Source organism: Garra rufa, chromosome 23, assembly GCF_049309525.1.
Source record: "Garra rufa chromosome 23, GarRuf1.0, whole genome shotgun sequence".
In the NCBI taxonomy this organism is placed as follows: Eukaryota; Metazoa; Chordata; class Actinopteri; order Cypriniformes; family Cyprinidae; genus Garra; species Garra rufa.
The window spans coordinates 33,553,022-33,566,784 of NC_133383.1; the positions used below are offsets into that span (position 1 = coordinate 33,553,022).

At 35.1% G+C, this 13,763-nt stretch overlaps 1 protein-coding gene across 4 annotated transcripts in view; it reads right to left on the reverse strand.

Moving 5' to 3' along the window:
* tln1 (talin 1) overlaps positions 1-13,763 on the reverse strand; it is a 145,953-nt gene that overhangs the window by 66,706 nt on the left and 65,484 nt on the right. For 2 of the 4 annotated variants that reach the window (XM_073829975.1, XM_073829974.1), the window contains exons 17-25: positions 11,570-11,668; positions 11,432-11,488; positions 5,917-6,084; positions 5,539-5,833; positions 3,985-4,151; positions 3,766-3,894; positions 875-988; positions 562-675; positions 342-476 (exon numbers count right to left, since the gene is read on the reverse strand). In XM_073829975.1, the coding sequence (XP_073686076.1) occupies positions 342-476; positions 562-675; positions 875-988; positions 3,766-3,894; positions 3,985-4,151; positions 5,539-5,833; positions 5,917-6,084; positions 11,432-11,488; positions 11,570-11,668 (1,278 nt within the window). The remainder of the gene's footprint in view (positions 1-341; positions 477-561; positions 676-874; positions 989-3,765; positions 3,895-3,984; positions 4,152-5,538; positions 5,834-5,916; positions 6,085-11,431; positions 11,489-11,569; positions 11,669-13,763) is intronic. The other 2 variants (XM_073829977.1, XM_073829976.1) reach the window with 1 other exon arrangement.

The following is a 13,763-nucleotide window of genomic DNA, read 5'->3' on the forward strand; positions in this document are numbered from 1 at the left end:
TAAAACCAGTCGTAAGGTATATTTGTAGCAATTGCCAACAATACATTGTATGGGTCAAAATGATATTTTGTAAATTTCCTACTGTAAATATATCAAAACTTAATTTTTGATAAGTAATATGCATTGCTAAGAACTTCTTTTGGACAACTTTAAAGGCCATTTTCTCAATTTTTAGATTTTTTTTTGCACTTTCAGATTCCAGATTTTTAAATAGTTGTATCTTGGCCGAATATTGTCCTATCCTAACTAACCATGCATCAATGGAAAGCTTATTTATATATTCCAGTTTCACAAAATGGACCCTTATGACTGGTTTTGTGGTCCATGGTCACATATAGTACCTTCTGGGCGGCTGTGCGCAGCTCAGCAAGAGCGCTGGCGAGGTTTTTGGCGCACTGACTGAGCTGCATGGCAGACGCCTGGTCACCGATGGTGGGAACTGTAGCTTTGGCTGCGGTCACCATTTTCGCTCCAGGCTGATGAAGAGAACAGACATCATGAGCTTAATGATGCAGATTTGCTCTTTATAACAGGAAGTGAGGGTCAGAAGAGGGAAAGAACCTGCAGGAAGTTCTGACTGGCTCCAATCAGGGCGAGCTGGGCGCTGGGGCTGTCGGGCTGAGCCTGACTACCTCTCACACCCTGAACCAGCTGAGGGATCTGATCCGCCACCGCCTGGAAACCAAACCAACATGGTGTTTATGTTGTGCTTTTACTTCAGGTAAGGGGTTATGCCATCATCTAGGCACTTTGAGCCACAGAATTATGCTTTATGTTTCACATCCGTTTACATCTGTTATTTACAAACACAGCGCTTATGTGAACTAGTTTTAACCTTACAGAAACAGGAAGTGGGTGTTGCCATGGCACTTACCTTGCAGCTCTGTACGAGTTGTTGCTGGGCCGCAGGGTTCTTGTTAGAGGAGGCGGCGTGCTGCGCTGCAGCAATAGTCTGAGTGGCTGCAGCTGCGGCCTGTTTTGCTGCATTCTGACAAACAGAAATGACACAAATATATTTATTAAAAAAAACACATATAAAGCTGACACAGATGTAGACCCAGATTCATCTACCTGAATTCTGACATCTCAAAACTGCCTGTCAAACTCACAATTATTTCAAATCAGCAATAAAATCTGATAGCAACTGACCCATTGTGTTTTTTTAATCCTCTTTTATTTAGAAAGCAAGACTTATTCTGCCATATTGCATTTTGGTACAGTTGAGGTCGAAAGTTTACATACACCTTGCAGAATCTGTAAAATGTTAATTATTTTACCAAAATAAGAGGGATCATACAGAATTCATGCTATTTTTGATTTAATACTGACCTGAATAGAGAAAATAATAGTTGGATTTATAAAAAATGACCCTGTTCAAAAGTTTATATCCCTTTGATTCTTAATACCGTGTTGTTCCCTGAATGATCCACAGCTGTGTTTTTTGTTTGGTTTAGTGATAGTTGTTCATGAGCCTCTTGTTTGTCCTGAACAGTTAAACTGCTGTTCTTTAGAAAAATTCTTCAGGTCCCACAAATTCTTTGTTTTTCAGCATTTTTGTGTATTTGAACCCTTTCCAATAATGACTGTATGATTTTGAGATTCATCTTTTCACACTGAGGACAACTGAGGGACTATTGTTATTATCTATTACAGAAGGTTCAAATGCTCACTGATGCTCCAGAATGGAAAAAAAAAAACATGCATTAAGACCCGGGGGATGAAAACATTTGGAATTTGAAGATCAGGGTAAATTTAACCTTTTTTGTCAACAGTAGCACAGAAGGGCAGTGCTAAATGAAAAAAAAAAAAAAAAGAAGAAGATATTTAGGCAAGATAAGAAAAATTTACATGTTCATTCTGTTCAGAAGTTTTCACCCCCAGCTCTTAATGCATTGTGTTTCCTTCTGGAGCATTGAACCTTCTGTAATAGTTGCATATGAGTCCCTCAGTTGTCCTCAGTGTGAAAAGATGGATCTCAAAATCATACAGTCATTGTTGGAAAGAATTCAAATACACAGAAATGCTGAAAAACCAAAAATTTGTGGGACCTGAAGGATTTTTCTGAAGAACAGCAGGCAGTTTAACTGTTCAGGACAAACAAGAGACTCACAAACAACTATCACTAAACAAAAAACACAGCAGTGGATCATTCAGGTAACAACACAGTATTACGAATGAAGGGTACGTATACTTTTAAACAGGGTCATTTTTTATATTCAACTATATTTTCTCTTGTGGCCTATATGTAAACATCTTTTATGTGAAATATCTCATTCAGGTTAGGACTAAAGAAAAATTAAAATGCATTTTATTTGGAAAAATAATGATTATTTTGCAGATCCTGCGAGGTGTATGTAAACTAATGACCTCAACTTAATATGTGACCCTGGACCACAAAACCAGTCATAAGGTAAAATTTGACAAAACTGAGATATATACATCATATGAAAGCTCAATAAATAAGCTTTCTATTGATATATGGTTTGTTAGGATAGGACAATATTTGGTCGAGATACATCTATTTGAAAATCTGGAATCTGAGGGTGCAAAAAAATCAAAATACTGAGAAAATCACCTTTAAAGTTGTCCAAATTAAGTTCTTAACAATGCATATTACTAATCAAAAATTACATTTTGATAGGTTTACAGTAGGAATTTTACAAAAAATCTTCATGGAACATGATCTTTACTTAATATCCTAATGATTTTTGACATTAAAGAAAAATCAATAATTTTGACCCATACAATGTATTTTTGGCTATTGCTACAAATATACCCCAGCGACTTAAGACTGGTTTTGTGGTCCAGGGTCACATATATCTCCGTCAAAAGTTTGCAATAATGCAATTTTTAATTTTTTAATTTTTTCTTTTTGACTTACCAAGTCTACATTTATTTATCAAAGTAACATTTTACTATTTGAATATTTGTAACATTTTACAAGCATCATGAAGGCTGGAGTAATGGCTGCTAAAAATAGATCACAGTAATAAATTAATTTTTTAAAAATATATTCAAACAGTATCAATTCAAAACTAAAATTGTAATAATATTTAACCATTTTACTGCCTTTTTAATCAAACAAATGCATGCTTGGTGAGCACAAGTTACTGACAAATGGTTCTAGCTGATTTTAGGGTCATCTGCCTGTTTACTAGATGTTGCTCTCTAGTTTTGATTAACTGTTAGGACATGTTCGTGTGTTACTAGACATTATAAAGTTTTCTTTTTGGTAGTTGCTAGGCATTGTCAAAACTAGGCTGCTCTAGCTGGCAGCTAGGGCTATGTGGGTCTTCTGGCATGTTACTAGAGCATTTTGTCTGGCTGCTAGAGCATTTTGCAGTCAACTAGTTAGAGACAGGCGGACAGATATCAGCCATAGTTCTTCAGAGTGGCACACTCTGTTCTTTTCCTGCAGATAATAAGCAAGCTGAAACAATATAAAACAGAGAAACAGGTCTGTGGAGTTTGTGAAACCTGGAGTCGAATAGTTCTTTGTCACAAGTTCCAACAAGTTACTTGTGAAGCTGCACCACTGAGCTATACATACTGCAGTCTTTAAAAAATGCGATCAATCTTTTTCACTGTAGCCTTTGGCAAGATTTAACTCCATGAGCTTTAAAACATCATATAACTTCATGAAGAAAAGAGATGTTATAGTTGGCAGCACTTGTAGAATCAATCTCAGTGCACACAATTATTTCCAAAAGAGAAAAAACGTTTTTAAGTTCCTGAAGGTATGTCCTCGTGCGCTTCAGTCCTCACCTCCAGTTTGTTGACCAGTCTCTTTTTAATGGCATTCTGCGCCGCAGCATTGGTGGCCATACGCAGACCCTCCGCGGCTTCACGTAGTTTCTGCTGTTGCTCCTCGCTGTCCGGGTTAGCCGCTGCACCCTGCCGGCACACACACAACAGCATTCAGCTCAGAATGCACGCCTATTTCGTCTAAAAGCACGCTGAAAACTGAGGTGTCTTCTGTCTCACCTTTGCAGCTTCCACCATCTTGGCCGTGGCATCAGCCAGGAGTTTGGCTGCAGACAGGAGTTTGCGGGAGTTCTCCAGGTCAGTCTCACCCTCAGCGTCAGCCTTGATCGCATTGACTAAATCTGAGGTGGCCTGAGCGAGGATCCGTGCCTGTCGCACCATCTCCCCTGAACACAGAGAGGAACACATCTGTGCATGCATTTGATTTACATGTAGGTTTTGACATGAATAGGCACTTACTTTTTAGAAATCAGGGCTCTACAGTGCAACCATTTCAGCATTTGCAACTAAAAACTACTGCGAGAAACTATAAAAAAACATATTTAGGAGCAGCAGTGCAATTGAACCGATCAGCATATTTGTGTTTGCGCTGAGGGGAGCTTTAAAGGTTTCTATGTGCTTTTGCAATGTTGAGTAATGTATCACAGACATATCTCACGAATCCTTTCATAAAAAAAGTGTAGAGAGAGTGTAAATAAGAGATCGATTGTGCAGTGTTTATAATAGAGCTTTGTGAGATTGTGATGAACTAAGATGAGTGACAGCTTTTAATGATTTTAAGGAAGTTTGTAAATGATATATTGACTTAATGCAACAGTTAAACACTGTTGCCTGATTTTGCTCTATTTCGTCGTCAAAAAAGGTCTGAAACAAGTCACAACAGAGACGCTGCGCATCTCCATTTAAACACAAATGTGTTTCCTTTATGAATGAACGTGTGTTTTTAAACAAATCTAGTGAGTCAATGATTCAATTTCCCATTCATAAAGACACCTTTGCTTTATTCCTGAATGAATCAGCCATCCATACAAATTAAATGAATGAATGATTCAGTAATTAAATCTGGTAGATTTAGTTTAATTTTAAAGCATCTTTTCAGCTATTTAAATCATGTAATATTTCTGTATTCAAAATGTTATATTTAAAATGTTAATCTCAACATGAATTTATGAATTTGATTGCACTCATGCCACCTCTGAGCATATGAAACATGAAAATACACCTACAAGCCACTTCTGTGTTCTTCTGTGCCACCTCTGTAGTGTTAATACTCTGTATTGTGTTAACAGGGATTTCATTTGATTGGTACCTTTTTCTTATTCTGTTGTTTTAATTAGAAATTTTAAAACAAGTGACATAAAAGATGACATACTTTTAATAAAGTTGCCAAAAATGCCATTACAAAAGTGCAAAATTCCCCTGTAAATCACTTAAAGGAGTCAAATATCCCCTTGAAATGGGAGGACAAATCTTTGATCATATTTTTTGATTGTTGATTAGAACGTGCTCCTGAAATTTGAACTGTGCTCCTAAATTTGTTATGCTTTTTTTAAAAGAAAAGTAAGCGTAGAGCCCCGTAAATGCCCAAAATATTTGTACAGTACAGAATAAGTAAGAGTTGTACACAAGCAGAAGTGAAATACAAAAAAAATAAAAAATAGAGCAAGAAAGCAAACTAAAGGGGTGAACAGAGAGGGTGAAAGTTCTCCAAAAGGAACGTTTGAACACACAGTTGAGGATAAAAAGAAAACAGCTTAAACGTGTTTCTAGTACCTGCGTCTCCCATGGAGCTGAAGATGTTATCCGTCACATCCAGGATGCGGTCAGTGGCTTCTCCGTGCCTTCCAATTGGCTGTCCTCCGCTGGCGTACTGTCTGATATGCTGCAGCAGCTCATTAAGAGCCTGAGTGACACCTGTGGCAGCCACGCCCACCTGCTTGAGCAGCTGCTCGTCATTGGTCGCTCCTTGTGACGCCTCCACACAGCCCTCCACAGACTTAGCCACCAGCTTCCCAGCCTCGATGAGCTGCTCCTGACATACAGGTGAGCTCATGGTAGGGGCCACCACCTGAAACACACATAAAACACACACATGAGCATCAGCTGAGATCAGCGAGTCTGTCTGTGAATGATTGGGGTGTGAACGCTCACTCGTGTGCAGGCAACCAGCTGTGATGTGGAAAGGGCGCACTGGGTGGCAGCAGCAATCACTCGGTTTTGTTGAGCTGAATCCTCTGTTTTCTGAGCCACATTCTTGGCCTTTAACACCAGAGCCGCTGCTGCATTAGCCACTGCCTTGGCCAGCTGCATCAACATGTCCTGAATACACACACAAACACACAAAATAAACGTTATTTCACTTAATTAGATGGACATGGTTCCATAAATCATGGAAATTGTTTCATTTTTCTAATTTAGTAACACTTTATAATAACTGCACACTATGAACCATTAGTTAAGCATTAGTAAATAGTCAATTCATCCTTTATAATAGACAGTACTAAGCAGTTTGTAAATGCAGCTATTTGTATACTTTACTAATGATCAATTTATCATTTCTAAATTAAACATTACATTATTTACAAACCAGTTATTTGGTTGTCATCAGTGGTTCATAAGATCATTTAAAAAGCGTAAATAAATGATTAATCTACTATTTAAATGTACATTATACATGTAATCTAGAAATATAGTAATAGTTTGTTAATAAATGCTATATATTAACACGTATTCACAATGTGATTTATGATTAATTCAGGTAGTTATAAAACATTTAGTAGTTGTCAACTGTTTTTGGCAGCTCACATAAAGTGAAGACTATTTATACTTCGTAAAGCAGCAAAAATGAATATACGTAATATACGTAACAAAATAAGCAACAAAACTAAAAAAAAAAAAAAAAAAAAGAAAAAGAAAAAAATAAGCAAAATATTTTGGTGTCAAAGTGTCAAGTGTGACAAATTTAAAATAAATTCTACATTTCAAGCTGAAGACTCACAATTTATTTATGCTATATTTGTGGTTTTAACTGTGATTATCATGATCTAAATGCATGCTACTATGGAAAACCAATGGTTAATTAAAAAATCTGAATAATTAAATTTCACCATATAAAAATGAGCACTGCAAAAAATGCTTTTATTACTTAGATTTTTGGTCTTGTTTCCAGCCAAAATATCTAAAAAATCTTAAATCAAGAAGGATTTTCTAGTAAAAATTAGTACCTTTTTTTTTTTTACTAGAAATTAGTCAAAATTAGTTTTTGCTTATAACAAGCAAAATATTCTGCCAATGGGGTAAGCAAAAGAATCTTATTCTAAACAGAAAACAAGATGATTTTTCTTAGCCCATTGGCAGATTATTTTGCTTGTTTCAAGCAAAAACTTATTTTTGACTATATTTTTTACTCATCTAGAAAATCCTTCTTGATTTTAGATATATTGGCATTTTTTGCAGTGAGGTTGCTACAATTACAACTGAAATGACTGATTTTATTAATGAACATAAATCTACATCTGCATCCTAACTCAAGCTACTATCAAACGTTTATTTCTAAGAGACCATTTTTTTAAAGTATTATTATTATTAGGCAACACAAATCTGTTTCTTGGTTTGAAATATTACAAAATTACTCATTAGAACATTTTTAATAGAACAAATTATTTGTTTCTTATCATTTCTAATTTATTTTGTTAAGGAAAAATGACTGGAAAAGTGTAAAAGTGTTTGTCATATTCTCACCATTAAGAATGGTTTGAAAAAACAATTAACTGTCCGGTTTTAACGGTTTAAGCGGTTTTAAACTTCAAATAAAAATGTGACATATATCGTGAGAATTATCGATATCGACTCTTATGAACAAAAATATATTGTGATAATCATTTGTCCATATCGCCCAGCCCTAAAGCATACACTAATATCCTAAACAGCCATTTAAACAATAGTAATTTAATTTAGCTACTTATATGAATATGCATTTTTTAATGATTTCCAAATAGTTCTAATGTCACAGGAAATTTACACTCTAATTTTGTAATGCTGGAACATGGAAGAAAATCGCATACACTTTACAAATTTAAGTCGACAGTTTTTTTTTCACACAATGCAGGTCGGCATTACACATTTGGTTTTCTATGATCTAATCAATTCCAACGGACAAAACCATTTTTCTTCTTATCCGAGAAGCTATTTTACTTCACTTTCACTTATGCAATGACAGGGATGAAAACTTGGCTGCAATTTCTATTTTACGCTGACTTAACATTTTTATACATTTTAAAATACAAGGGATTTCTGACTAGACACATCATTTAATCAGTGTATTCTGAAGGACGACTGTTGATTTTAAACAAGTACCCAGAAGAGTTAGTAGTGTAATACGGCAATGACAGATATAGATCTAACCCACACTATGTTAACATGCTCTAGATCATTTACATGCAGGATATGCATGGGTCATTCTCAAATACTGTTACAGACTTGTAAAGAGGCATGATTTATCATCTAATTTTAGGTTAATTGAGGCAAATCCTACAGTATAATGCATTGATTTTAGTCTGATCTGGGGTGCGTTTCCCAAAAGCATTGACCATAGTTGCTTTTAGGGAACAACTCCAGCTCATCTGTCAAGTTGCTTGTAAATGCTTTTATTTTACTGTATACCATGTCAGCAAACTTTGAGAATGACCCAGCTCTGACCACTACACAGAGCTGTCAGATATAGCGCTAGAGTCACTATAAATGCTTCAAAGAACAAGAAACAAAAAAACAAGTAGTGTTTTACACAAACAGAGGGCAGGGCGGCGCTACAAATGTCCAGCTCAGTATGATTTCTGTTAAACTTCACGTTACCAAATGTGTTAAACTTCTCTGATAAGCTTTCTGTGTCCTAATAAGGACATTCAAACATGCGCACAACTGTAGCATAAAACTTCCCCAGTTCGGCTGTGTGAACAGTGATAAGACATACTCCACCAAACATAGGGTTTGTTTCAAATATTGTCACATAAGAGCTGACTGAAGACTTCAGGATGTTCATAACTATTTCTACTGTTACAGCTTTGAGATCTATGATGAGAAACATCACGAAAACTAAATAATGTTAGTTTGCGTTGAACATAATAAACGTAGGGTAATGTCATTCTAAAGATTGACAAATCAGCTTAAAAGTGTCTCTTTTTCTAGGAATACACACCCAGAAAAACTGATGACTCAAAATGCGGAGGAGAAGTGCTTTCTAGAACAAGAACATAATTTACCTGACTAAATATGCATCCCATCAGTGTGACTTAAACCTGGTTTTGTTTTAGTGTTGCACAAACGTTCGAGGCGCTCACCACTGTGCTCCGGTGCTGCAGAGCAGATCATTTGCACAATCAGGTTTCCCTTGATATCACTTCACACAACATCTATCTGACCTATTTTACATTCTACACAGGATATTCTGTTTTAAAGTGCTGAAGAGGAGATTAAACATCTGAAATGGTTAAACAGCCTTGACATTATAACAGCACTGACAAGCAGAAAAGGAGAAACACATCCAGTGCCCTCCACTAATACTGGCAGCATTGGTAAATATGAGTAAAGGTGGCTGTGAAAATAAATCTGCATTGGTTAGCCTTTAGATCTTTTATTCAAAAGATTCACAAAAATCCAACTTTTCATTGAAGTAAAACAATGGAAACTGGGGGGAAATTTCATTATGAAATAATGTTTTCCTCTAGTTCAGGTTGGCCACAATTATTGGCACCCAGTTATTTCAACGTCCTTTTCCCAAAATAACAGCTCTGTGTTTTCTCTAACAATGTCTAATGAGTTTGGAGAACACCTGATCAGAAATCAGAGACCATTCCTTCATACAAAATCTCTCCAGATCCTTCAGATTCATAGCTCCATGCTAGTGCTTCTTCTCTGTAGTTTCTAAAGGGTTCATGGCAGAAGCTTCATTTTGTGTTCAGTGACACAATGTTGATTTTGATGTCTGTTTTGGATCATTGTCCTGCTGGAAGATCCAACCACAGTCTATATAAGATTTCTAACACAGGCAGTCAGGTTTAGATTTTTTATTTATTGGTACTATAGGTGTGCAGCTCCGATTCTCGGTTCAAATTAAATGAACTGAGCTGCTAAATATTAAAATACTCTATCTTGAGCTGGAAGTGTGCAAATCAACACAAATAAACTAATATATTACATTTTAAAATGCTTCTAATCAAATTACAGTACCTTTTTTATGGATTACATCATTACTTATTTTTTTTACACAGTGGAAGTAAATTATTTATTATTTATTGATCTATTAATATGTAAAAAATGTAACACATTTGTTTGTTTAGAGTTCTTTGATGTCGGTTAACTTTCTAATCTAATGTTTAATGCCTTTTATGATATTGATATACACTGTGAAAAAAGCTTTTCGTACTTAGATTTTTGTCTTGTTTCCAGATAATATTTAAAATTCCTTAATCAAGAAGGATTTTCTAGACAAGTAAAAAATATTGGCTTGTTTTCCGAAAAGAATCAAGTCAAAATTAAGTGTGTTTTTGCTTGAAATTAGCAAAATAATCTGCCAGTGGAGTAAGAAAAATAATCGTGTTAAGATTATACGATTATTTTACCTACCTCATTAACAGATTATTTTTCTTGTTCTAAGCAAAAACTTTTTTTTTTCTTCTAAAAACAAGAAACAAACTTTTGCTTGTCTAGAAAATCTTGATTTAAGAATTTTTAGATATTTTGGCTGGAAACAAGACAAAAAAATCAAAGTAAGAACTGCATTTTTTGCAGTGAGGTTGCTACAAGTACAATCAAAACAGTTATTACGGATATTTTATTAATGAAAATGTGTAACATTTATTTTATATTAATATGGTATGTTTATTTGAGTTTTTTTATTTAAACAAATAAATACAAAATATCTATTTATAAGATATAATAAAATTAAAAAAGTACTTAAAAATGTAAATAAATACATTGTTTATTTAAAATTCATTTAAAGAAATCTAAAAGTAATCTAAAAATCTAAAAATTAGTAATCTAGAATATGTTACCAACTACAGTTTTCATTATGTAATCTGTAATCAGTAACAGACCACAATTTGTAAGTAATCAACTCAGCTCTGAAAAAAAAAATTTTCAATAAAGTATCACAATGTCAGTTTTTTCCAATATTGTGCAGTCCTAATGATTACTAAAGCAAATACTGTTTTACAGTGATAGCAGGAACTGGTTATTTTTAGAAAAATGTGTCTTCGCAAACTAAACGCTTTTAGATTTTAAAAAGGGATGAGCTCTTTGATTTGTTTAATCAATCCAGGAAAGCCACCAATGCATTACTGAGAGTTACAGGCCTGTTTACACAAAAGTTAGAATTTTGAGAAGTATGACATAATTAAATGATAATCTATCATGCAGAGAAACAGTGCGGATAATGAAATGACTGATTTTTAATGTATATGGACGAAAATATACTGTAAAGACCCGACACCACACCATGATCTTATAGACTACAATTATGAGAGACGGCACAAATGACAGCCTCAGGGTGACTATCAATTTCCATTACGATCCAGAAGTGTGATCATTCAATCACTGATTTTACAATGATCACCGTTTAATTAGTATGATTGGCTGGTGAATATTAATGGCTCTTTCTATGTGTTGTTACCAGAATTTGACTATAGGGTGTCCCTCTGGAGTGTGTGAACGCTGCTGTACCTACAGACTGATGAGAACACAGGTTAATGCGTTATAGTGTGTGAAGCAGCAGACTGAGTGTGTGTTTGTGTGTGTGTGAGGGTCGCACCTGGAAGTGCTGATCCGCATCAGACTCTCCGATCTGCTGCAGGAGCTCACCGCTGGCCTGACCCACATTACCCGCCGCTTGCAGGAGGTTCTGTCGTGGCTGGAGACACACAGCAAAATTAACACATTATAACAACAAATTGCAAGTCAATATCATAGCAGTATTTGCTCATAACATCTAGCTTCCTGAGCAGCAAATCAGCATATTAGAATGATTTCTGAACACAGAAATAAATTACATTTTAACAGACATTCACATAAAAAATTTTTTTAAATTCTAATCTTATTTCAAAATTTTCTGTGTATTTTTAATCAAATAAATGCAGGAAAGAAGCATCTTAGAATGATTTCTGAAGGATCATGTGACACTGAAGACTGGAGTAATGATGCTGAAAATTCAGCTTTGATCACAGAAATAAATTACACTTAAATATTACTGTTTACCTTATTTCAGATAAAATAAATGCAGGCTTAGTGAGCCTAAGAGACGTCTTTTTAAACATTAAAAAAATCTCTTATTGACCCCGAATTTTTGTATTTTATTGTATGTTTAGGATTTAAGCTTTGATTTCTTCCAACAAACCTATAAGAGAACAGAATCATTACCATTAACACTGCAAAAAAATGCTTTTCTTACTTAGATTTTTTGTTTTGTTTCCAGCCAAAGTATCTAAATATTCTTAAACCAAGTGAAAATTATTGTCTTGTTTTCAGAAAAAACAAGTCGAAATTAAGTGTGTTTTTGCTTAAACAAGCAAAATAATCTGCCAAAGGGGTAAGAAAAATAATCTTGTTTTCTGTTTAATATAAGATTTGTTTTTCTTACCCCACTGGCAGATTATTTTGCTTGTTCTAAACAAAACTCACTTAATTTAGACTTGTTTTTTCTGAAAACAAGAATTTTTTTTTTTACTCGTCTAGAAAATCCTTCTTGATTTAAGAATTTATAGATATTTTGGCTGGAAACAAGACAAAAAAATCTAAGGAAAGCATTTTTTTTGCAGTGAAACCATTAAAGGGTTACTCCATCCCAAAATAAAAATATGTCACATTGATTATTTTACAAATCTCCTTGCTACGTTTCTGGACGTTGATCGTGTTAATTACATTGCTGTCTATAAAGGGTCAGAGAGCTGTCAGAATGCAGCAAAAATATCTTTAAATAAATCTTTATCCTTAAACATTTGTGTTTCGAAGACAAATGGAACAACATGGGGGTAAGTAATTAATGACAATTTTCATTTTGTGGTGGAGTAACCCTTTAAAGGTTCCCAGTCTTACTACTAACACACCACTGAATGCAGTGGCAGAGCCCGCCCTGCTGAAAAAAAACAGCATATGCTCGTTAGGTAGGTTTTGGTGCTGGGATGCTGGTTTTAGCTGGTTTATGCTGGTCCTTGACCAGCAACATGACCAGCATAAACCAGCAAAGGACCAACATTTACCAGCTAAAACCAGCATAAACCAGCACCAAAACCTACCTAACCAGCATATGCTGTTTTTTTCAGCAGGGAGGGGGTGTCCATGGCCCCAACTGACCTAAGCTTGGCCACCCCACTTAAAACAGCCTTTTTTTTTCTTAACAAGAAGTAAATTTATTAAGACCCGGAACCGCCATATCTATTTACGACCACATCAAACGGGAGACTTTTGAGACGCATACTTCAGCACCAGACGCGAGTCAAACGTGCGCGGAAAAGGTACAGGAGCCAAACGATCTTCAGTAGAACAACAGTGAACTGCGGTCTGATCAGATATTTTTAGGCTATATGTCAGTAAAACAAACTTTTCTGTCCTGTCAGCAATCTATCTGTGCTCATGGCGCACACTCTTCAACTTTACACGAATATGAGGCCACGCATATTGCTTCATCATAAATAAAGCACACAAGAAACTACAAGCATAGTTCTGTGTTCAGTTAAGTCATGAAATTACCAAAAAGGCGATTAAAACTGCAAACTGTGCATACACATACTGTATATGCAGCACATTAAAGTACATTTTTCAAATGCATGTACTAAAATATATTCTGCAATTCGAGATCACAATACAAGGAGCAAGCTGATAGACTATGTTTTTTTTTTTATTATTTGTAAGTAAATGTGAGCACAGTGTGTTTATTTTAGAAAATGCTAATTTGTGCTAACTGGCATTCATGTGCTGTTGACTTCCAGCCTTTTCACATTCTTATCACT